Here is a 22,687-nt window from a genome sequence, read left to right on the forward strand (position 1 = left end):
AAAAAAAGTTGCTAATTATTAAAGACTTGGGTTTGCTGCATTTATTTAGACTATATGGCTTTTTATTATATTGGACTTAAGGGAAAAATAATCCTTTGTTTTGTTTTCTCATGTTCAGTTTTTAAGTTTTAAAAGCTAAGCAGTCTAGGGGCGCCTGGCTGGCTCAGTTGCTAGAGCATGTGACTCAATCTCAGGGTTGTGAGTTTAAGCCCCATGTTGGGCATTGGAGCCTACTTAAAAAATAATAAATAAATAAATAAATAAATAAATAAATAAATAAATAAATAAATCATAAATAAAATAAAATAAAATAAAATAAAAGCTAAGCAATCTAAAACAACTGATCTTAAAATTATAGGATGCATTTTCCTGATTAACCCCAGGATGCTGCAAGGGTACATGAACACTGGTAGGCCCATTTGGGAGAACTGACTTCCAGGTCTTCATCTCCCAAAACTGCCTGAGCACCTCTTCGATTTTCCCTACCCACTTTCCCTTCTGAACTCCCTTCTCCCATTTTATAAAATAAAGGCATAAGTTTCACCCTCCTGGATTCCTACCAAGATGCCCCGCCCCAGGGTACAAAAACCTCCAGGATGCCAAAGTGTGACCGTTAATGTGAACTTTAATGACTGGGTAACAAAGTATTTTGTGAGCCACATGATTTCTAATTCTTTCCTTGCACCAGAACTGAAGACTGACCTAATCACAAACTGTCAAATGACAGGTGATTCAAAATAATTCTTTGTGACATCACTATATAACTCTTGGCACCTAACTCCAAAGTTAAAAAAAAAAAAAAAAATCCAGTGATGTTTTTATAAAAAACTCCATCCATTCCTGTCTGTCAATTAATCAGACTCCATAGCATTATTAATCTAGGGGGATAAAACAGAACGCAAGTGGTGCTGAACTCTGTTTCATTCTAAAAATCAGTAAAGAGTATTCATCTATACATGAATTAATGTGGGCAGGGCAGGTAGGGAATCAGACAATTCCATCCAGCCCATTAATAGACAGACTTCTAGGACGCCTGGGTGGCTCAGTTGGTGAGGCAACTGCCTTCGGCTCAGGTCATGATCCTGGAGTCCCGGGATCGAGTCCCGCATCGGGCTCCCTGCTCAGCGGGGAGTCTGCTTCTCCCTCTGGCCCTCCCCCCTCTCATGTGCTCCCTCTCTCTCTCTCTTTCAAATAAATAAATAAATAAATCTTTAAAAAAAATAATAGACTTCTAATACATTTTTCTTAATGTTTAAAAATTTATCAGAACATAGAATACATTTATGTTTATTGATTATATAATTATGGTGATCATTCTATTCAGAAGAAATAATTTTTAAATTGTTATTGAAACAAATTCTTAAGTTGAAGCAAATTTGTCTCAAAGAAATATGGTAAGATAATTAATAAAAGATGTTTGAGCATAAAAACAGGTTATGGTAAGATAAAATTCTATGGGAGAAGTGAATGGAAACAGGAGTTCAAGGAAACAAAGAAATGACATAAAAACTCTGTTAAAGAAAAGTATTTTCATGTATTTTTTAAGACAGTGATGGTGGTATTACATCGCTCTTCTATTTAGGTTACATGGAATATAGTTAGAATAGTGATGTAACCATTTCATTTTTAAAGGTTATATAATAATGCCCAGGAATGACATATTTTGCAACTATTTAAACTTAAAACAAAAAAAATTTTAAGTCAACCCAAAAATGTGCAAGGGGGATGCGTGGTTAGAAAGTCAGTAAGCAAAAGCATTTGAAAAGCCCTGGTCTCGTAAGCGGAGCCTGTACCCCAGGAGGACGGCCCTTGCTCCTGTCACACGCCCTGACAAACTGGCAATGTGGTGATTGAGCTGCGCTGAAAATCTACCTCATCGCTAATGAGCACATGGATTCCTGTTGGCCCCTGCTTGTAGATCTGGCTGATCTGGCGAGGGGAAATGCTGAAGAGCTGAGCAATTTTTTCTGTCAGTTCAACAGCTGTCAGTTCTTCTAGATAGATGGCGTGGTACACTGCAAGAGGGACAGAGCAAAGGGAGTCAATACAGGCTTCTCTGCTCTTAAAGGTAACCCGGTCACTAGGAATGCCCGCTCTTCTAAAGGACTCACAGACTGCCTGAGTTCAAATTCTGGCTCGGCCACCTGCTAGCTGTGTGACTGGGGTGAGTTACTTAACGTCCCTGAGCCTCATTTTCCTCACCTACATGTGGGCGAGAACAATAAAGGTACTGCAAAGAAGAAGCACCAGTTGTAAAAAGTAAAGCATGTAAACGTGCTGAGCGTAGTGCCCGGTCTATGGGAGGAACTCAATAAACGTGAGCAATTACCATTTATGCTGGCAAATGCGCACTCTGCTGTCTGAGGCATTCCCACTGCACAGGCTCCTACGTCATCTCCTCCCCTCGCCTCAGTGTGTGTCCTAGCCTGTCCAGAAGGACCTACCGAAGAAAGTACCATTTGAGTCTCCATCCTCACGCTTCTGCTGCTGCTGCTGCTGCTCCCTCAAGTGCAAGGACTCCTGACAAACATAAATGGTTAGCCTGGGCCGCACCATCCTGAGGAGGAAAGCGAGGCTGTTAGTCTCACGGTCTTCACGGGAAGCACATTTTAAGGGAGAGACCTGTGTGTCTGGGTTAGCACTAGAGGGCAGAGCTGCAAACTGGCAGCCCGCGGGCCAAGGAAGCTCATTTGCTGCCTCATTAGCTCTCCACTGGGGTGGATGCGTGCACGCATCTGCGCGCGTGCAGTTCGACTGAATCCGTTCCAACATCATACAGACCTCTGCAATTTTGGCTTTTCTCGAAAAATCAGATCTGGCAATCTGAGGCCCTCATTCTTACAAGAAAACAATCGGCTGTTCTCCTTGCATTGACCCATGCATTCTTCACTACACCCCAGATTTGACTGTCGCTCATTTACATGTGGCCTTTGAGTTTATCATTTAGGATCATTTGAGTTTATCATCTTTGATGTAAACGTTAGAAATATTCAAAACATGTGAGCCGCTGCTGCATGGGTCCGGCTGAACATATACCTTCTCCTTAGAAGCGCCACTATAAAACAGAGAATCTTAGTTCCCTCATTACCTTCTCCTACTAAGCAGCCTAAGCCTTCTGTCTCTTCTTACTTCTTAGACAATGGTACTCAATGACCTCTTGATCTGATCATCTCATTCCTATTTTTAAACGCTCTTTTACTTTTTAAGAGAGAGAGCACGTGTGTGAGTGCATGGGGGGGGAAGAGGAGAGCCCCCGCTGGGAGGTGTTTGGGGGGGGCTGGGGGAGGAGCAGAGGGAGAAAGAGAGAACCTTAGGCAGGCTCCACACCCAGTGCAGAGCCCAAGGAGGGGCTCAATCTCATGACCATGTGATCATGACCTGAGCTGAAATCAAGACTCAGACTCTTAACTGACTGTATCACCTAGGCGCCCCTTAAATGCTCTTTAAATAAATAATATGTTAAAAAAAAAAATGAAGATCCTCTAGGTGCCTGTGTGGCTCAGTTGTTAGGTGTCTGCTTCGGCTCAGGTCATGATCCCAGGGTTCTGGGACTGGGCCCCACAACGGGCTCCCTGCTCAGCGGGGAGCCTGCTTCTCCCTCTCCCACTCTCCCTGCTTGTGTTCCTGCTCTCACTGTCTCTCTCTCTCTCTCTCTCTGTCAGATAAATAAAATCTTTAAAAAAAAAAAAAGATCCATTCTTTTTTCTGCAAATCATCAACCTCTGAATTTTTCTTTTCTTTAAAAATTTCCCAGATTAGAGGCAACCTGACTCAACATTTCTTGTGATGTACCCAAACAAAATACTTCATGATCTGTTTCATTATTTAGTCACTCATTTGGTTCTGTGGCATTAACCTGTATGTTTTTTCCATTAATCCTATTACCTATTTGAAACTGCAAATCCCAAATAGGGACTACAAGTTACTCTGTTTTATCATTTGTAAGTGGATACTTAAGTAGTTCCTATCCAATTCAAGAATGACCTCTTCCCCAGTCAAAATGGACTCAGGGCCCTTGCACCTGCTGTTCCTCTTGCCTAGAGCGCTCTTCCCTCATATGACCCCATAGCTTCCATCCTTTTCATAATTCAGTTTGTTTGTTTGTTTGTTTATTTATTTATTTTTAAAGATTTTATTTATTTGGGGCGCCTGGGTGGCTCAGTCGTTAAGCATCTGCCTTCAGCTCCAGTCACGATCCCGGGGTCCTGGGATTGAGCCCCGCATCGGGCTCCTTGCTCTGCGGGAAGCCTGCTTCTCCCTCTCCCACTCCCCCTGCTTGTGTTCCCTCTCTCACTGTGTCTCTGTCAAATAAATAAATAAAATCTTAAAAAAAAAAGATTTTATTTATTTGACAGAGAGAGAGCTAGCTAGAGAGGGAACCCAATCAGGGACAGTGGGAGAGGGAGAAGCAGACTCCCCGCTGAGCAAGGAGCCCGACATGGGACTCAATCCCAGGACCCCGGGATCACGACCTGAGCCGAAGGCAGACACTCAATGACTTAGCCACCCAGGCGCCCCTCCTAATTCAGTTTAAACACCCCCGCCTCAGAGAGGTCTTTCCTGACCATATTCTGGGTACTCTACAGGTTATAACCTTGTTTTTGTTTGTTTGGTTTTCCTTCAAAGCACTTATCACTATCGACAATATTCACTGTTCATATTTTTATCTCTCCCCCCATTAGAAAGTAAACTCATAATAATGGGTCCCTTGTCTGTTTTCTCACCAATGTATCCCCAGAGCCTACAAGAGTACCTGGCTCATATTAGGGATACTGAGTATTTATCAAATGAAAAAACTACCTAGAAACGAAAAATGGGATATCATGAGGAATTCCTTAGATCTACTGTAGGAAAAGATATTTTTCATCTTCGTTTATTTGGTACATAGCTGGCATTCAAAAAGAACGTTTCGACAAGATGTAGTGAGCTGTGCAAAGAGTACTGTGAAGAGTCCCTGAATCCAAATCCACTTGAAATTCAACCTTGCTGATATTTTTACACTAATTACATACCGGCCTTTTAATGCATTAAAAAGTCGGATTCCATCGGCAGGGCCACAGATTTGGATCACATCATCTCTAGTTAGTTTCAATAAATCTGCCCCTGGAATAAATATAAGAAAATGGGTGATAAAGGCAAAGACTATCTTTGTTAATGACCACTGAAATGGCTCTGTCATGTTATAGGTCATCATCTTTTGCACGGTACATAATTCTCCATGACCTGGCCCCTGTTTCCTCTCTCACCTCAACTGCCACCCCATTCACTGATCCACTTAACCCCATGCTTTCATCATACTGATGAGGGCTAATGAGCACGCTGTCCCCCCTCCCTGAAATAGCCTTCTGCTTTCCAACCAACAGACTCCTCCTTATCCCCCAAGATTTACCTCATGCATTACACGTGTTCCCTAACCACAGACACTCCCCCAATACCCTGCTTCGTACCACTTATCTACTGCGTCACAACCATTTCCTTATTTTTTCAGGGTTTTATTTTGATTTGATTTGGGTTTTTGTTTTTATACTAGATGATGAATGATCAGAAAGTAGGCCTTACCCAATTGTGTATTCCTACCATACCTGGTACCCAGAAGGTGCTTAATAAAAGTGGAATGTGCAAATACAATACAGTGATTTCAAGGGGGAAATTTCAGACTACCTACAAATGCCCTTGATATGATATGGAATATACATTTTAAAAAGTATTGTATAGAATAAATATTTTTAAATTAAAGTGAGTTTAAACTAAGAAGTCTTTCTTTTTAAGTATTTCACAGCACAGATGCCGCTGGTGAGAAAGTCTGAAGGGTTCTATGAAATTCACTTAATCCTAAAAATGCATGAAGATCTCTCCTTCCCTTCCTCCCTTCCTCCCTCTCTCCCTCCCTCCCTCACACACACACACACACACACCCTCACACCCTCACATGGATACTAGGAGGCCCTAGAATGTAAAGGAATATCCTGTGTTGGGAAAAACAAAAGGACAAATAAATTTAACCTGAGAAGTTTGTAAAAAGCCTTGTGAACGTAGAAAAACGATTTCGATGCAACCACTGCTGAGCTTCCTGAGGTGTGGTTGTTGGCAAGAGGTTCTGAAAGAGAAAGCAAGCATTTTTTTTTCTTTTCTTGGTAACTGAAGAGATTTATCTCTTACATCCTCAGGTAACACAGAGCTAAACATACCCACCCTCAGGCCTAGTTCGCTTGATAGTTGTTTATACCTCATCAGTCTTCTTTCCCTGACTACGCAAGAAGCCCATGGAACTCCATCCTTATCTTCCTTACTAAACTGTAAGCTCTTTAAATTGCAGGGTCCTGCATTAACTTGTTTCACATCCCTGGTCCCTAGGTTAGTGTCTAGTTCATAGTCAAAATTCAATAAACGTCCGTTTAATGATTGAATAAGTATTATTCCTTAAAGGTTGGACATTTCTAATGAACTGCACAGTTATCAAAGTATTAGTAGACATTGCAAATAACTTACATTTAACTTTAGACTTACATCTGTGACTGGAGGGGGTGGCTCTGGCTGGTGGTTTGGTGAACCATTTCTAAGGAAATATTGAAAATGAAAAGGATGAGTCCATGACACATACTAGGGTTCATCATCTCATAGTAAGTCTCAAGCTAGAGATTTTTTTTCTTTTAAGATTTTATTTAAAAATAATCTCTACACCCAACGTGGGGCCCAAAACTACAATTCCAAGATCAAGAGTCGAGGGCTCCACCGACGGAGCCAGCCAGGCACCCCAAGCTAGAGATCTAAAGGAATCTGTGCTCTCTCCTAAAGCAGTCTTAGTCTGATAGTCAATTCTTCTATTATCTGTTAATTTAAGATTATGGGGAGAGGGGAAGAAACTGTCACTTTCAACCTTTTTTATTATTGGACAAATTGAAAAAATATCAAAATTCTAGTAAATTGCGTTTAATTGGATAAATTATGGCATGAAGAATATTTAACATAAGAAATTTATAATAGAAAAAAATATCAGAACATAAAAGTAATCAATATATTACTACTATATTAAATATATAAATATACACCAAACATATACAGGAAAAAATACCAGAAGAAACTTTATGCAATGCAATGTAATCACATACTTTTATAATGAAAACCAAATTATTTTTAAAGCGGCTTCGAAAATTAGTGCTGCCTAATTTGCGATCCACGGGCTATCTCTCCACCCTCTGTTTTTCCCTGTATTTCCTTTTGTTTTAAGGATTGTCCCTGGGGCGCCTGCGTGGCTCAGTTGGTTAAGCGACTGCCTTCGGCTCAATTCATGATCCCGGAGTCCCAGGATCGAGTCCCACATGGGGCTCCCTGCTCAGCAGGGAGTCTGCTTCTCCCTCTGACCCTCTTCCCTCTCATGCTCTCTCTCTCTCATTCTCTCTCTCTCAAACAAATAAATAAAATCTTTAAAAAAAAAAAAAAAAGGATTGTCCCTATTTCCTAATGCTTACTTCTTTTATGGGAGAAAAATTTGAGTCTAATAAAAAAGTAATGACAAAGAGAAGAGAAAAAACTTTAAAACACAACTCTTAAATTCTATATATTTATAATTGCCTAGGGGTGCCGGCTGGCTCAGTCAGAAGAGCATGTGACTCTTGATCTCAGGGTTGTGAGTTCAAGTCCCAAGTTGGATGTAGAGATTACTAAAAAAAAATAAACTTTAACAAACATAAAAAATAAAATTGCCTATAAGTAGACTGCATAATCCATATGGATGGTAAGAGATTTTTCTTTCAAAATAGATCTTCTTTTTCTTTTTTTGCCTCAGCTGCAAAATTCAAATTCAGTATTCATGTTTAGTAATTAACTTATCACCAGGCCCTTATTACCTATTCCCTCTATAACTTCTACCTATTTTCATTTTTTTTTTAAAGATTTTATTTATTGATTTGACAGAGGGAGACACAGCGAGAGAGGGAACACAAGCAGGGGGAGTGGGAGAGGGAGAAGCAGGCTTCCTGCTGAGCAGGGAGCCCAATGCAGGGCTCGACCCCAGGACCCTGGGATCATGACCCGAGCCGAAGGCAGACGCTTAACGACTGAGCCACCCAGCCACCCCTTACCTATTTTCATTCTTAACTGTTACATATTTTGAATAGTGAAGCTACCTTAATTACTTTTAGAAGCAGACTGAACACAGAGCCTACATAAATTCAAAAACAAACATTACAACCAAAACAAAACAAAAAAAATCACACATTCAGTAGCCTATTTTAAATTTCAATATGACCTACGTGGAATATGTGTTAAATGCTAAGACTAAAGACAACTTATTTTAACTGGAATACGCAACTGTACCAACTTTCAATTATCTTTGATGATAAAAGACAATAAAGAATAAATGTATCCCATAGATAATTCTAAAACTTCATTTTAGCTCTCATCTTCAACCTTCTTCCCCAATTATCAAAGATCCATAATTATTAGGTATTAGGATCATTCTTTTTTTTTTAAGATTTTATTTATTTATTTGAGAGAGAGAATGAGAGAGAGAGAGAGAGAGGACATGAGAGGGGGGAGGGCAGGAGGGAGAAGCAGACTGACCGCTGAGCAGGGAGCCCGATGCGGGACTCGATCCTAGGACTCCAGGATCATGACTTGAGCTGAAGGCAGTTGCTTAACCGACTGAGCCACCCAGGCGCCCTAGGATCATTCTTAAAAAGTAACAAAACAGGGGCGCCTGGGTGGCTCAGTCGGTTAAGCGTCTGCCTTCGACTCAGGTCATGATCCCAGGGTCCTGGGATGGAGCCCTGCGTCGGGCTCTCTGCTTATTGGGGAGCTTGCTTCTCCCTCTCCCTCTGCCTGCCTCTCTGCCTACCTGTGCTCTCTCTGTATCTGTCAAACAAATAAAACCTTTAAAAAAATAAAATTATTTTAAAAAAAGTAACAAAACAGATTTTCGTGTTTGTACAACTGTGTTTCAGTTCCTGAGGACCATTCTGGTGAAAGTATGCACGGGAAGTGAAATGACCACAAGATAAGCAGTGACAGGGAGAAGTGAAAAGCCCAGAAAATCAGCCTCTGAATCACTAAAAACTGACTATAAATGCTGTTTTTTTTTCCTTTAAATGCTGTTTTCGAATAGGAAGAAAAAGAGGAGGAGAAAGGACTATATAAAACTCTTTTCAGTCACTTTTGAAGATAATCCAAAGCTCAATTAATCCACAGATCCATCAATGGATTTATTGATTTAGAAAGAGCTTCTACATGGGAAGATAATGAAAGAAGACATATTTAGGACAAACACAACCTAATTTCATTTCCCACACTTACCCTTCCCCAAGAGAAAAACTGCTATGAGAACTGTTGAAGCCAGGTGATGGGGAATTATTGACATATGTGATCTCAGGCCATGGAGAACACTAAAAACAAAGAACAACTTAAATACTGAAAAAGTACATTTGACCCTAGTGTCCCACCAAAACATTGTTACTTGAATAGCACATCTTGATTAGTAAATCTTAACTGCACAGAGGTCCCTATAATTAAGAGAAAATATACCCAGGACAAGTAAATCTTGACCAGGCTAGAACTTATGGGTTTGTTTTTTTTAACTGAGATATAATTGACATACAACATTGTATTAGTTTCAGGTGTACAATATAACGATTTGATATATGTATATAGTACAAAATGATGGGATTTTCTTTTAAGAATAGGAAGTATTGATTGAAATCATCACCAAAAGAAATCCTTTCACCTCTGTGAGTATAGTTGTCTCATAGGAAGGCTGGTATTTCTCCTTTTCGTGAGGTGTTCGTTTCTCCATTTTCTCCCGATCTGTTTTTTGCTTTCTGTCTGCACCTTTGGGCTGGAAAGAGAAATGTTTTGTTTTGACTCATCAACTGACTTTTGATCCAGCAATATTACCTTAAACGGTCCCATGCGAAAGAAGGATTTATGTACAATGATATAAAGACAAGATGCATCCTTGCATTTAAGTCTGAAAATAGAAAATTTAACTGTGTGATGGAGTTGAAAAAGAATAAGAGATCTATAGCTACAGACATGGAAAGACCTCTAAAGCACATAGCTAACTGAAAAAAAGCAAGCCTCATAATAATTTATACATTACAATCCTACTGATGTTTCAAAGAAAAGAAAACGTGTATACTTATGTACATGTGTATATGAAAGCACAGAAGGAGACTAGAAGGATACATGCTAAATTATGACAGTGGCAACCTCTAGGAAAGGCTGGGAAGTCAGGGTAAAAGTGGTAAAGGGGGACTTCGGTCTGAATACTTCTGTATTAATGAATCTTTTGCAATGAGAATACATTTATATTCATATGATAAGAACAAATAAAGACCAAATTAACAAAAGAAAATCAAGTACCAATGTAACCAAAACTATCAACATTTCATAATTTTGTGAGCTTTTACAAGAGCTTGTAATTTCAACAGACATTAAGAGCTTTCAGTGAAAATCCATGTTTTAGCCTCTAGCTCCCTTTCCAAGTTCCTCTTCTCCCATGCCCATCCCCATACAAATTCATTACCAGGCATCTCAGGGATTATCTCAAGGACTCTAGCGCAGACTGAGTTTTCACAGTTGTTGAAAGAAGACAAATGTGACTTTCTGACTTGGTAGCTAATGTTGAAATTGAAAGATGAGGGAAAAGGAGACAAGGGACAACAGGAGGCCCCAGGAATACCTTGAAGACTTTGATCTGGCAGCTGGCTGAGTGTAAGTGCTCAGTATATTCCCCATTTTCATTTTCCTTGAAGGTATCAATTTGTACTCGGAACGGCACTCCCTTTTCTCCTCCATGCTTCCTCATAGTGAACTCTGTGCTAATGCAGTGTACCTACAAAGAATACAGCATCCAGGTTTCAGTACTGCTAACTAGCCACATCAGTCAACAATATTTTCTGAGCAACTACTAACAGCAAAACCTTTAAAAACACCTATAAAAAAAACTTTTATGCTAGGGGCACCTGGCTGGCTCAGTCGGTAGAGCATATGACTCTTGATCTCAGGGTCATAAACTCGAGCCCCACGTTGGGCATAGAGTTTACTTAAAAACATCTATGTAAATAAAATCTTAAAAAAAAAAAAGAAACTTTTAGGAGCTCCTGGGTGGCTCAGTCGGTTGAGCACCTGCCTTCGGCTTGGGTTGTGATCCTGGGGCCCTGGTATTGAGTCCTGCGTCAGGCTCCCTCTGCCTCTCTCTCATGAATAAATAAATGAAATCTTAAAAAAAAAAAAAAAAGACTTTTAGGGTTGCCTCGGTTAAGCATCTGACTCTTGATTTCGGCTCAGGTCATGATCTCAGGATAGTGAGACTGAGCCCTATGTCGTGCTCTGCGCTCGGTGCAGAGACTCCCTGAGATTCTCTCTCTCCCTCTCCCTCTGGCCCTCCCGGTGCTTATGTTCGAGTGCTCTCTTGCTGGTTCTAAATAAATAAAATCCTAAAAACAAAACAAAACAAAACAAAAAACTTTTACTCTCTTTTAGATCTTAAAGAATGGATATTCTAATAGAGGAAATAAGGAAGCTTAATTATTACAAATGAAACAAAGTGGGGCACCTGGGTGACTCAGTCAGTTAAGTGTCTGTCTTGGGCTCAGGTCATGAACCCATGGGTCTGGGACTGAGCCCCACGTAGGGCTCTCTGCTCGGCGGGGAGCCTGCTTCTCCCTCTCCCTCTGCCATTTCCCCCCTGGCTTGTGCTCTCTGGCTTGCTCTCTCTCTGTCAAATAAATAAATAAAATCTTAAAATGAAACAAAATAAATATACAGATCCAATGCTAACAAAAGCTACTAGGAGGAACTAAATTCACTAACTGTTTTAGAGAAGACAGAGTTAATATAAAAGAGAAATGATTTCAGGTTAGTAAAAGTTTCCTGGACTCTAAGGTAGAGTTTAGAAAGCAGCAAAACCAGCAAATATGAAGACTCACAGGCAATGGTGGGGAAAGAAAGGTTTGCGAAGGCTTGTACTGCATAAAATGAAGACCCTGGTGAGTCTTACAGTGAAACCTTGACAGATCAAATATTAGCTTAGGCACCTTGTTAATTTCTCTAAGCCTCAAAACTATTTCTACTCCATAGGATTATTGCTGAAAGTTTTAAATAAAATCATATAGGGCGCCTGGGTGGCTCAGTTGGTTGGGCGACTGCCTTCGGCTCAGGTCATGATCCTGGAGTCCCGGGATCGAGTCCTGCATCGGGCTCCCTGCTCAGCGGGGAGTCTGCTTCTCCCTCTGACCCTCCCCCCTCTCATGTGCTCTCTTTCAAATGAATAAATATATAAATCTTTAAAAAAAATAAAATCATATATATGAACTGTTTACTTAACATAGTGACTATCTAATGGGACATAATAAACCATAGCTTTCTTTATTACAAATAAGAATTTTAATATTACAAATAAGAATTTTAAAGGAATCTACCCAACAGACATAATTAGATATGTAAAACAAATTTTAAGCATAAAGATGTTCAAAATAACTTTACAGATAATAGGGAAAATTTAGAAGAATCTAAATGCTAAATAGGGAAGTTATAGTGCATCCAAAGAATGGAATATTATACAGCCATCAGCAAGCGTTTTTTGGTTTGTTTGTTCGCTTGTTTTTTATTTTGTTTTGTCATACAAATAAATAAATTGGGGAAATTAGAAGGGCAATTCAGACACTCCTCATTGCCCTCAGGCAAGTGTTGAGGAGTCTGGACTTGACAGTCAGGCTGGAACACTGTAAAAATTTCAAATTTAACATGTTTTATCCTTCAAGAAACAAACTGGTAGGGGATTCTGGGTGGCTCAGCAGGTTAAGCATCCAACTCTTGATTTTGGCTCCAGTCATGATCTCAGGGTCCTGGGATCAAGCCCTGCGTCAGGCTCTGTGCTCAGTGGGGAGTCAGCTTGGATTCCCTCTCTCCCTCTCCCTCTGCCCCTCCCTCTGCTCGTGCCCACACACACTCTCTCTCTCTCTCTCTCTCTCCCCCGCTAAATAAATAAATAAATCTTAAAAAAAAAAGAAAAAGAAACAAATTGGTAGTAAGAGATGCTCTTCATAACTGGAACCCCATCTGCAATGCTCTACCTGAATAAACACAGATGTCCTCTTTGCCGGGTCCCACAGGAACTCCACTGTATTCAGTTGGGTTGGATTAGCTCTAGGATCGATTATACCAACAGACATTGGGATATCTGAGAAACAAAATGGTAATCACTGAACAATTCTGAGGACTACTGGGTTTAAATAAGATAGCACCGACTGTTTTATTATTGGTTCCTAGTTACCAAGATTTTTATGTATCACACCCTAAACCTTTTTGTCAATGAAAAGGGTTTGATTAGACCTAATTTTGACCTAAGTACTTTCCTTCTATCTTTTTTTCCATTTTAAAAGGTTTTTTAAATAAGACAATTTAAACGTAGTTTCCTTTTAATCTGCCAAAATTCTACTTAAAGACAGATTTAGTTTACACACTAGCTCTAGTGTCATGAAAATTGTAACATAATCTGCTTCACTTACAGTTTTAGGATTAGTGATACTGATAGAAGTACACTAACAAGACTGCTATAGAAAGATAAAGCAGAGTGTCTGAATAAAGGCAGAAGCATTGTATTACAGATAGAAGTGGGAAAAATTTAGGGGCACCTGGGTGGCTCAGTCGTTAAGCATCTGTCTTCGGCTCAGGCCCTAATCCCAGGGTCCTGGGATGGAGCCCCACATCGGGCTCCCTGCTCAGCGGGAAGCCTGCTTCTCCCTCTCCCACTCCCCGTGCTTGTGTTCCCTCTCTCGCTGTGTCTTTCTTTGTCAAATAAATAAAATCTTAAAAAAAAAAAAAGAGATCAAAGACATAGATGCCAGGATTAAAAATACATTCATGAAGAGAGACTGCATGTATGTTTGTAAAGGAACTTTCCTTAAACCCTATGATTTAAGAAAAATAAATTCTACCCTACGTAGCAAAGCAGTAGGGGAAAAACCTAAATTGTAAATCAAGAGGCATAGATTCTAATCCCAGGTCTCTTACTTTAGGTAAAACAAACCACTAATCTGCCTCTCAGGTATTAGTAAAATAAAAGAACTTGCAGCAATTTGGGGAAAAACCTGGCCCCTTTTACATACACACAAAACAAAGTATCAGACCCTGAATAGCGAAAATAATCTTGAAAAGTAAAGTTGGAGGTGCCAAGTTTCACAATTTCAAAACTTACTACAAAGTTACAGTTATCAAAATAGTATGGTACTGGCATAAAGATGGAGACACAGACAAATAGAACGAACGTATTAGAGAGGCCAGAAATGAGTCCTCACATACACAGTCAAATGATGGTTGACAAAATAGCCAAGACCACTCAGTGGGGGAAAGAACAGTTGTTGCAACAAATGGTGCCAGGGAAACTGAATATCCACATACAAGGAATGAAGGCAAATTCTTACCTTATACCATATGCAAAAATTAAAAAATGGATCAAACACCTAAATGTAAGACCTAAAACTATAAAACTCTTGGCAGAAAACATACCAGGAAAAGCTTCACTGGGTTTTATAATATCCTTAGATATGACACCAAAAGCATAGGCAAGGCAATAAAATTATTAAATAAACTGGACTACATCAAAATGTAAAACTTTCATGCATCAAAAGACATTATCAACATGGTGAAAAGACAACCCACACAGAATGGAAGAAAATATTACAAATCTTGTATCTGATACGGGGTTAATATCTAGAATATATAAAGAATGCCTACAACTCACAACAACAACAAAACCAACAAACCAGATTAAAAAATGAGGAAAGGACCTGAATATACATTTCTCCAAAGAAGATACATATATGGCCAATAAGCACATGAAAAGATGCCCAACATCACTAATCATAAGAGAAGTATAAATCAAAACCACAATGAGATTAACCACTTTACATCCATTAAGAAGACAGCACGTGTTGGCAAGGACGTAGAGTATTTAGAACCCTTGTTCACTTCTGATGCGAATGTAAAATACACAGCTGCTATGGAAACAGTATGGCGGTTCCCCCAAAAATACAAAATGGAATTACCATACGTGATCTAGCAGTCCCATTTCTGGGTATATACCCAAAAGAACTGAAAGCAGAGACTGAACTAAGTATCTGTATATCCATGTCCATAAGCTGCATTATTCACAATAACCTAAAGGTAGAATCCACCCAAGTATCTACTAAAGGATGAATGGATAAACAAAATGTGGTATATATACACATACACAATGGAATATTATATAGTCTTTAAAAGGAGGAAAATTCTTATGCATACTACTATATGGATGAACCTTGAGGATTAGGTTAAGTGAAATAAGCCAATCACAAAAAGGCAAACACTGGATGACTTCACTTATATGAGGCACCTAGAGTAGTCAAATTCATATGGACAAAAAGTAGAGTGGTGGTGGCCAGGGGCTGGGGAGAAGGGGAATAGGGAGTTATTGTTTAATGGGTACAGAGTTTCAGTTTTGCAAGATGAAAAAAGTTCTGGAGATGAATGGTAGTGATGGCTACATAATGTGAATGTATTTAATGTCACTGAATTATTTACTTTAAAATGTTTTATAATGGTAACTTTTAGGTTATATATATTTTACCACAACTAAATTAAAACAAAACCAAAAATAAAATCACCCTAAAGTAATGGATGCAATTGTTATGGAACTGAAGTGTCTACACTTCCAACTTTAATTTTGGTATTATCATCCCAGTAATTTTTTTATGCTTAGTCAATAAACACTTCGGGGTTTATGCTAATTGAGCCCCTGAGGTACTTTGAATCAATGTAAACATCAAGTAAAGAAAACCAATTCTCAGACCATACTTACAGGCGTTTCCTGGGCAAAAGATTGCCTTAACTCACCAATGTCAAGAATTCTATCTCCAGGTCGGTTCCACCTCCAGCCCTCCAGCTGCTGATGTTCAGTATACTGTAGCCGTCGGTCATGGAACACTACACGGAATATACTCTAAATGGAAGCAAATGGAAGCAACAAAATCAAATGATAATAGGATCCTTTAAAAAATCAGTGCTGATAATGGAAAACTACCAGAAGTCACCTCTAGTTGTTTTCTAGACACAATCTAAAATTATTTTTCTTAAGATTTGTTTCAGGGCGCCTGGGTGGCTCAGTCGTTAAGCGTCTGCCTTCGGCTCAGGTCACGATCCCAGGGTCCTGGGATCGGCCCTGCATTGGGCTCCGTGCTCAGCGGGAAGCCTGCTTCTCCCTCTCCCACTCCCCCTGCTTGTGTTCCCTCTCTCGCTGTGTCTCTCTCTGTCAAATCAATAAATAAAATCTTAAAAAAAAAAAAAAAGATTTGTTTCACTCTAAAACCCATACCATACCAAACTCTATTTGCAGGTAAATTTTATAATTGCTCAGACATAATCTTTTTTTTTAAAGATTTTATTTATTTATTTGACAGAGATATAATCTTTTTTTTTTAAAGATTTTATTTATTTATTTGACAGAGACAGCAAGAGAGGGAACACAAGCAGGGGGAGTGGGAGAGGGAGAAGCAGGCTTCCCGCCGAGCGGGTAGCCCAATGCGGGGCTCGATCCCAGGACCCTGGGATCATGACCTGAGCCGAAGGCAGATGCTTAACAACTGAGCCACCCAGGCGCCCATCAGATATAATCTTTATAGTTAACTGGTACCATATTTAAAATGTGGCTTAAACATCAGTCCTCATAGACCGGGCATAAAGGACTCTTACTGGAAGCATTTCCACCTGTCTCTACTGTTACCATGTAATAATCAGCTCAGCTCTTCAGGTGCATATGAAAAGCTCACCAAGTTCCCTGCTTGCTAACCCACCATACAACACTGAGGGTAAGCAGGGGTTGTATCTATCAACTTTCCTTTTGTTATTCTTACTTTGAGGAGGTGTTTATTAACAACCCTCCCACCAACTTTTACAGCTGCTGACCAAATTCCTCTGTCCCAATTGTGCTGTGAATTCATTGCTACAAGTCTAGACTAAGAAAACTGCTATTCATCAACAGAAGTTTGTTCTTCTTGCTACTAGACCACGTATCCAAAGAGACACGAGTTTCTCTAAAAATCTCAAGGGGGTCACTCTATTCCACCCCAAACAACTTCACTGAACCAGGAGACTCCTTTGACATGAAGTAGTAAGCCTTCTGTTTTTGCAGCTCTGAAAAATCCATGTGAATGGGGGGGCTCACTCTCACTCCAAAGAAATAACAGTTTACCACTCTCCACTCTGCCAGCAAATTGTAGTAGCTAAGAGATAGCACCAAGCCCTTTATGGAAGCAAAAGAACAGTACCCAAAAAGGGTCAGTAAAAGGATATTGTGTAGAGGAATGATTTACTCATTTTCTTTTACCTTCACCAACTTGCCATTAATTTCTGGAAGTTCTCCAAGTTTCCTATTGTCTAGCATACGAATTTCATAAGACTGTCCTGGAAGAAAAAGTTACTATATATTATATTCATCATAAATTAAGTTTGTTAAGATTCAGAAAGAATAAAATTCAGCTGGCTGAATATACAAGAGTATAATATTATTAGTAACAACTATAATCCTTTACTATATGCCAGGCACAGTGCTAAGTGTTTTCATATATTATATCATTAGTTGATACAATTCTCAAAAGTATTATCAATCCCATTTTTACAGATAAAGGAATTGAAATGTAAAGAGTTTAAGTAACGTATCCAAGGTCACACAACTGGTAAATAGAGCTGGGTAAGGATTAGAAAGAGGGAGATAGGAACTAAAATCGGTAAACAAAAGAAGCCACTGATATACATCAAATATGACATAAAAGTGAAGATCTCTGACATAAGGCTTCAACTCTGACAGGTCACACTAGAAAGACGTACTTTTTACATAAAAGTACACCTAATGAAATGTTAGCAATCCACCAGATCTTCAATAATACTAACAAATAAGGAAGCATCTAACCTTGATTGAGATACGTCAGGGTTTCATCATGGAGTTTCACTGCTGGAGAGGTGGCGGCACAGAGCACATATTGAAAAGGCAGGATTTTATTCTCATTATCAGGGGGCAAACTTGACTCTTCTTGCTTAAAAATAGGCAATGCAAGGACATCACTGAAATAAAACGAACTTATGTTAACATCTGACAGAGGTGCAAAAGTGGATTTATGCTCAAACAATGTAACTGCAATTTGGTTTGGATAACTATAAACATTACTCACTTTGATGAAGTTTCTTCCCAATTCAGTTCAGATTACCTGCTGTGCTATCCCCCTCACCACAACAATGTGGGCAATGACAGATATTCACTGCTAAAACTGTTTAGATAGGGGTTCCTAAAAGGGCTCTGAGAATTGGACGCAGAGTTCCAAAATGTCAGTTTAGGACTCAGTAATGTATTTGTTCTTCGAAAGGCACCACTGCAGTTATCTCTATAACCGTATCAGCTGATCTACTCTAGGGACTAAAACAAGACTCAGAATTCCTAGAAGCCACTTGAAAAGGACAAATCAATGACCAGGATATATCTCAAGGTCAGCTTTCATTCTGTGGAATATAACTAAAAGTGATGTGTTTTAGTCCCTAAAAGCCTTAGGCAAATCTTAGACAAGCTCTCTAGTCTTCCTTCCTTCATCTATAAAATGGGAATCACATTTGCTGTCTAGAGTAAATATGTGAGAAAATATTTTGGAAACCGTAAGGGACTAAAATTGATGTATAGGATTAACAATAATTTTCCCTCATAAATTCCAGCTGTGGTTAGTAGGAAAGAATATCCTGGGCCCTATCCTGGAAACCTACTGTTGTGACCAACATTGGCCCCAGACCAAACTTTAAAAGAATCTTAAGAGATTTACCAAATTAGTGGCGCGTGGGTGGCTGTCGGTTGGGCGTCTGCCTTGGGCTCAGGTCATGATCCCGGAGTTCCAGGATCAAGCCCTGCATTGGGCAACCTGCTTGGCGGGCTCCCTCTCCCTCTGCTCCTCCCCCCTCCGCTCATGCTCTGTCTCTCTCTCTCAAATAAATAAATAAAATCTTAAAAAAAAAATAGATGTACCAAATTAAGCAGTATTTCCAATTACCTCAAGACATGCCACAAAATTCTCAAAATAAAATATATTTTAATTCACTTACAGAATTTGTACCTGTATTCACTAGAACAGCTAAAGTTAAAAAGAAAGACAACCCAAATGTTGGCAAGGATGCAGAGCAACCAGAACTCCTATTCTTTTCCAGCAGTAGTGTAAAATAACACAGCCAATCTAGAAAAAGGTTTGACTGTTTTTTTTTTTAAAGATTTTATTTATTTATCTGACAGAGGGAGCCACAGTGAGAGAGGGAACACAAGCAGGGGAGTGGGAGAGGGAGAAGCAGGCTTCCCACGAAGCAGAGAGCCCGACGTGGGGCTCGATCCCAGGACCCTGAGATCATGACCTGAGCCGAAGGCAGACGCTTCACGACTGAGCTACCCAGGCGCCCCCAGGTTTGACTGTTTCTTATAAAAGTATATATCTATCTGCCCTTTGGCCCAGCAATTCTACTCATAGGTATTTATCCAAGAGAAACGAAAATATAAGTCCACTCAAGGCTGTACATAAATGCTCATAGCATAAAAGCAAAAATTGGAAAGAATCCAAATGTTTGTAATTAAGAGAACTGGATGCACAAACTGTGGTATACTCATACGATCGAATACCAGTCAGCGAAACGAAGGAATGCAACAACATGGATGCATCTCACAGACATAATGAACAAAAGAAGCTAGATAAAAGGAATATATAATGTACAATTCCATTTATATGATGTTCTAAAACAGGCAAAGCTAAGGAGAACAGTGGTTTCCTGGCAGGGCAGAGATTGACTTGGAAGATACACACGGGAACTTTCTGGGGAGATAAAAATGTTCTACAGAACGCTAAGTGTGTGGGTTACATGGCAATTCTTTATATGCACCTCGGCAGTACACATTCTCCCCAAACAGTACAGAATCATTACATTCAGGCAAAAACAACCATTGATAGAAAAATGGCTGAACTCCTATGAATCTTAGAGACATTATCAATTCCTATTGGAAAACAAAATAAGCAGAAAATGTTCTGATTATTGTCCTAACGATCCACATAGGAGTAATAAAAATGTAATGGCATAAATGCTTTAAAAAAAAGAGAGGGGTGTGGCGGAGGGAAGAGAAAAGAGAGAAATTTTCTGCTGTTGTCTAAATAGCAAGGCTATATGTTATTAGTTGAATCCTGGCACCCGAAATGCAAACCAGTTTTTATGAAACACAAGTTTCTTAATGCTAAAAGGTATTTCAAAGGCTAGAAAAACAAAGGGTGCTTTCTTCTCCCTGAGGCCTTGAGGTACGTGTCCTTTGCTCAAAGGGTTGGGGTTGAGTGAAGGTGAGGAATCCTTCTTTCTGTCTATATTGTCATGTGAAACATACTACTGATCCCTTGAGGCTATATAAAACTGTAGAAGCACTGGGTTTTCTAGAAAAGTACTCCAACCCAGTTCTTCCACTTCTCAAAATCAGAAAGCTACCAATGCTCCCCCAACAAATAGTACAGAAAATAAAGCAAAACACTACAAAATTTCAGAAACATGATGCTAGTCTTTGGGAGACTTTGTTGCCTTATCATTCTCAACAAGTATCTCAATACATATCATTCTCAAATATACCACATCTGATGATTCCTTGAAAGATTAGTGAAGATTATCAGGAATCAAGGCGAATCAGATTTTGAAACATAGCAACAGCTCAACCTTTTAGAATGTAGGGTGGTTTTTTTTTTTTTTTTCTTCTCAAATATTACTGGCTAGCAAGGTTAACACATAGCAATAGTCCCTAGTCTTCCAATATAACGTGGCTTTACACCTAATCCCTCATGACTAAGCAATCTGATGCTGAAACTTCAAAACTAATTCTAAAAATTAGCCCTAAAATTAACTAACTCAAAACAGCCAAACCAAATACACAAAACTATATTTTCTCATCAGAGATTTTAAGATCCCAAAACGTCAAATATATTTGAATTACTCATGTTCTTGCTACAGTGCATTTCTTTTACTCTGCTGTTGGGAGCAAGAGTACCATTCAGTTCCACATTCCTAGAGATGGAGGCTAAAGGTCACTGGCGAGCACAGTTCTAGGACCCTGTCTATAGCAAAACAGTAACAGATTAAGTAAGCAACAATTTTGGAAATACAAAAGTCTGCTCCTTCTCAGAGGTAAACTGAGCATTGGTCAGGAAAACTGACTGAGTGGTGGAGCCTACGTAGTTGGTACCAATGTACAATTTAGCATTTTATAACATTCTCCAATTGCTTCATGTATTTTTTTTTTTAAGTAATCTCTACACCCAATGTGGGGCTTGAACTCATGACCCCAAGATCAAGAGTTGCATGCTCCACTGACTGAGCCAGCCAGGGGCCCCTACTTCATGTATTTAATTCATTCCAATGAAACATAAGCTATTTGAAGGAGTAACTTCTCTTTTATGTGCTTAGTAAATATTTGTTGATGTGATTTATATTTTTGTTTGCATTCTCCAGAATACTCAGCACTAGTACATTGTGATCATTTTGGAATGTGACATCTGATCAAATATAAGGATACGGGGGTGCCTGGGTGGCTCAGTTGGTTAAGCGACTGCCTTCGGCTCAGGCCATGATCCTGGAGTCCCGGGATCGAGTCCCACATCGGGCTCCCTGCTCAGCAGGGAGTCTGCTTCTCCCTCTGACCCTCTTCCCTCTCGTGTTCTCTATCTCTCATTCTCTCTCTCTCAAATAAATAAATAAAATCTTTAAAAAAAATGGAAGGATACAGAAATCCCACCTGATAAAAAGATAAGTTGAGTATGTGTTAAAAATGTTCATTGCTAAGTGGAAATTCACACCAAGAGTGGAAACAGCAGAAAGCATCTAAATGGAAATAACAGAGGAACAGAAGCATGATCAAGAATGTTCTTTCTTATATCTAACTGGTATTCCATGAAGAGCTGCTTCATGGTCTCCTGAGGCATAAACTACTCTTTTGAGATAAGGCAACCTCTGAATGGTCTGTAGGAATTAATGACTATGGTTTATTTAACCCTCTCCCTCAGGCCTACCATCTGTCTAGAGAGCCTAAGAAGGGAGAGGGAAAGGTTTGATGAGCTCTACCTTGAGTAAGAGAAGCAAGTAGACAGGTTGTCCATAGCACCAAAGAAAATTAGAAACTAACTTGGTTTATATGAGGTCCTAAGCTTCTAACTTCCCTACTTATGCCCTCATTTAGACTCCATCATGATGAAAACATCTGAAACAAAACATGGCAATACCTCTATGTCAGTCCCAGTGTGAAAGAGCAAGAACTAGAGAGGCTACATTCTACTCTGAGGTCAGCTTCAAAAGAAAAAAAAAATCCAGTAAATAACTAGTCAGAACACTTTAAAGAAGAGGGGAAAGCAGACTGATTTCCCGGATTTGTGTAAAGGCTGACAGGGCAGATCAGGGAGACCTGGTAAGAAGAGATGGTGCTGCAGGTTTTAACACAAAGCTAGTGAGATTCCTTACTACTGAGTAATGGTAAAATAAGGGTACTTTCTGGTAGGCACCCTCTGTCACAGAAAGTAATAAAAGACTTCTACTGTCTGAACATCTACTGAAAAATCACATTCAACTAAAAAGCAGCATATATTTTAAAAATTGCCTTGCTGGGGTGCCTGGG

General features: G+C 39.5%; 1 protein-coding gene across 8 annotated transcripts in view; it reads right to left on the minus strand.

Moving 5' to 3' along the window:
• The window catches only part of TFCP2 (transcription factor CP2), a 57,920-nt gene that overhangs the window by 2,007 nt on the left and 33,226 nt on the right, over positions 1-22,687 (minus strand). For 2 of the 8 annotated variants that reach the window (XM_028125621.2, XM_028125620.2), the window contains exons 2-13: positions 17,942-18,093; positions 17,360-17,436; positions 15,871-15,976; positions 13,071-13,177; positions 10,676-10,828; positions 9,719-9,829; positions 9,292-9,380; positions 6,508-6,556; positions 6,004-6,097; positions 5,013-5,103; positions 2,445-2,557; positions 1,873-2,015 (exon numbers count right to left, since the gene is read on the minus strand). In XM_028125621.2, the coding sequence (XP_027981422.1) occupies positions 1,873-2,015; positions 2,445-2,557; positions 5,013-5,103; positions 6,004-6,097; positions 6,508-6,556; positions 9,292-9,380; positions 9,719-9,829; positions 10,676-10,828; positions 13,071-13,177; positions 15,871-15,976; positions 17,360-17,436; positions 17,942-18,093 (1,285 nt within the window). Of the gene's footprint in view, positions 1-1,872; positions 2,016-2,444; positions 2,558-5,012; positions 5,104-6,003; positions 6,098-6,489; positions 6,557-9,291; positions 9,381-9,718; positions 9,830-10,675; positions 10,829-13,070; positions 13,178-15,870; positions 15,977-17,359; positions 17,437-17,941; positions 18,094-22,687 lie in introns of all 8 variants that reach the window. The other 6 variants (XM_028125618.2, XM_028125616.2, XM_028125624.2 and 3 more) reach the window with 4 other exon arrangements.

Source organism: Eumetopias jubatus, unplaced genomic scaffold, assembly GCF_037043125.1.
Source record: "Eumetopias jubatus isolate StellerSeaLion01/CBP00866 unplaced genomic scaffold, mEumJub1_p1.0 scaffold_8, whole genome shotgun sequence".
In the NCBI taxonomy this organism is placed as follows: Eukaryota; Metazoa; Chordata; class Mammalia; order Carnivora; family Otariidae; genus Eumetopias; species Eumetopias jubatus.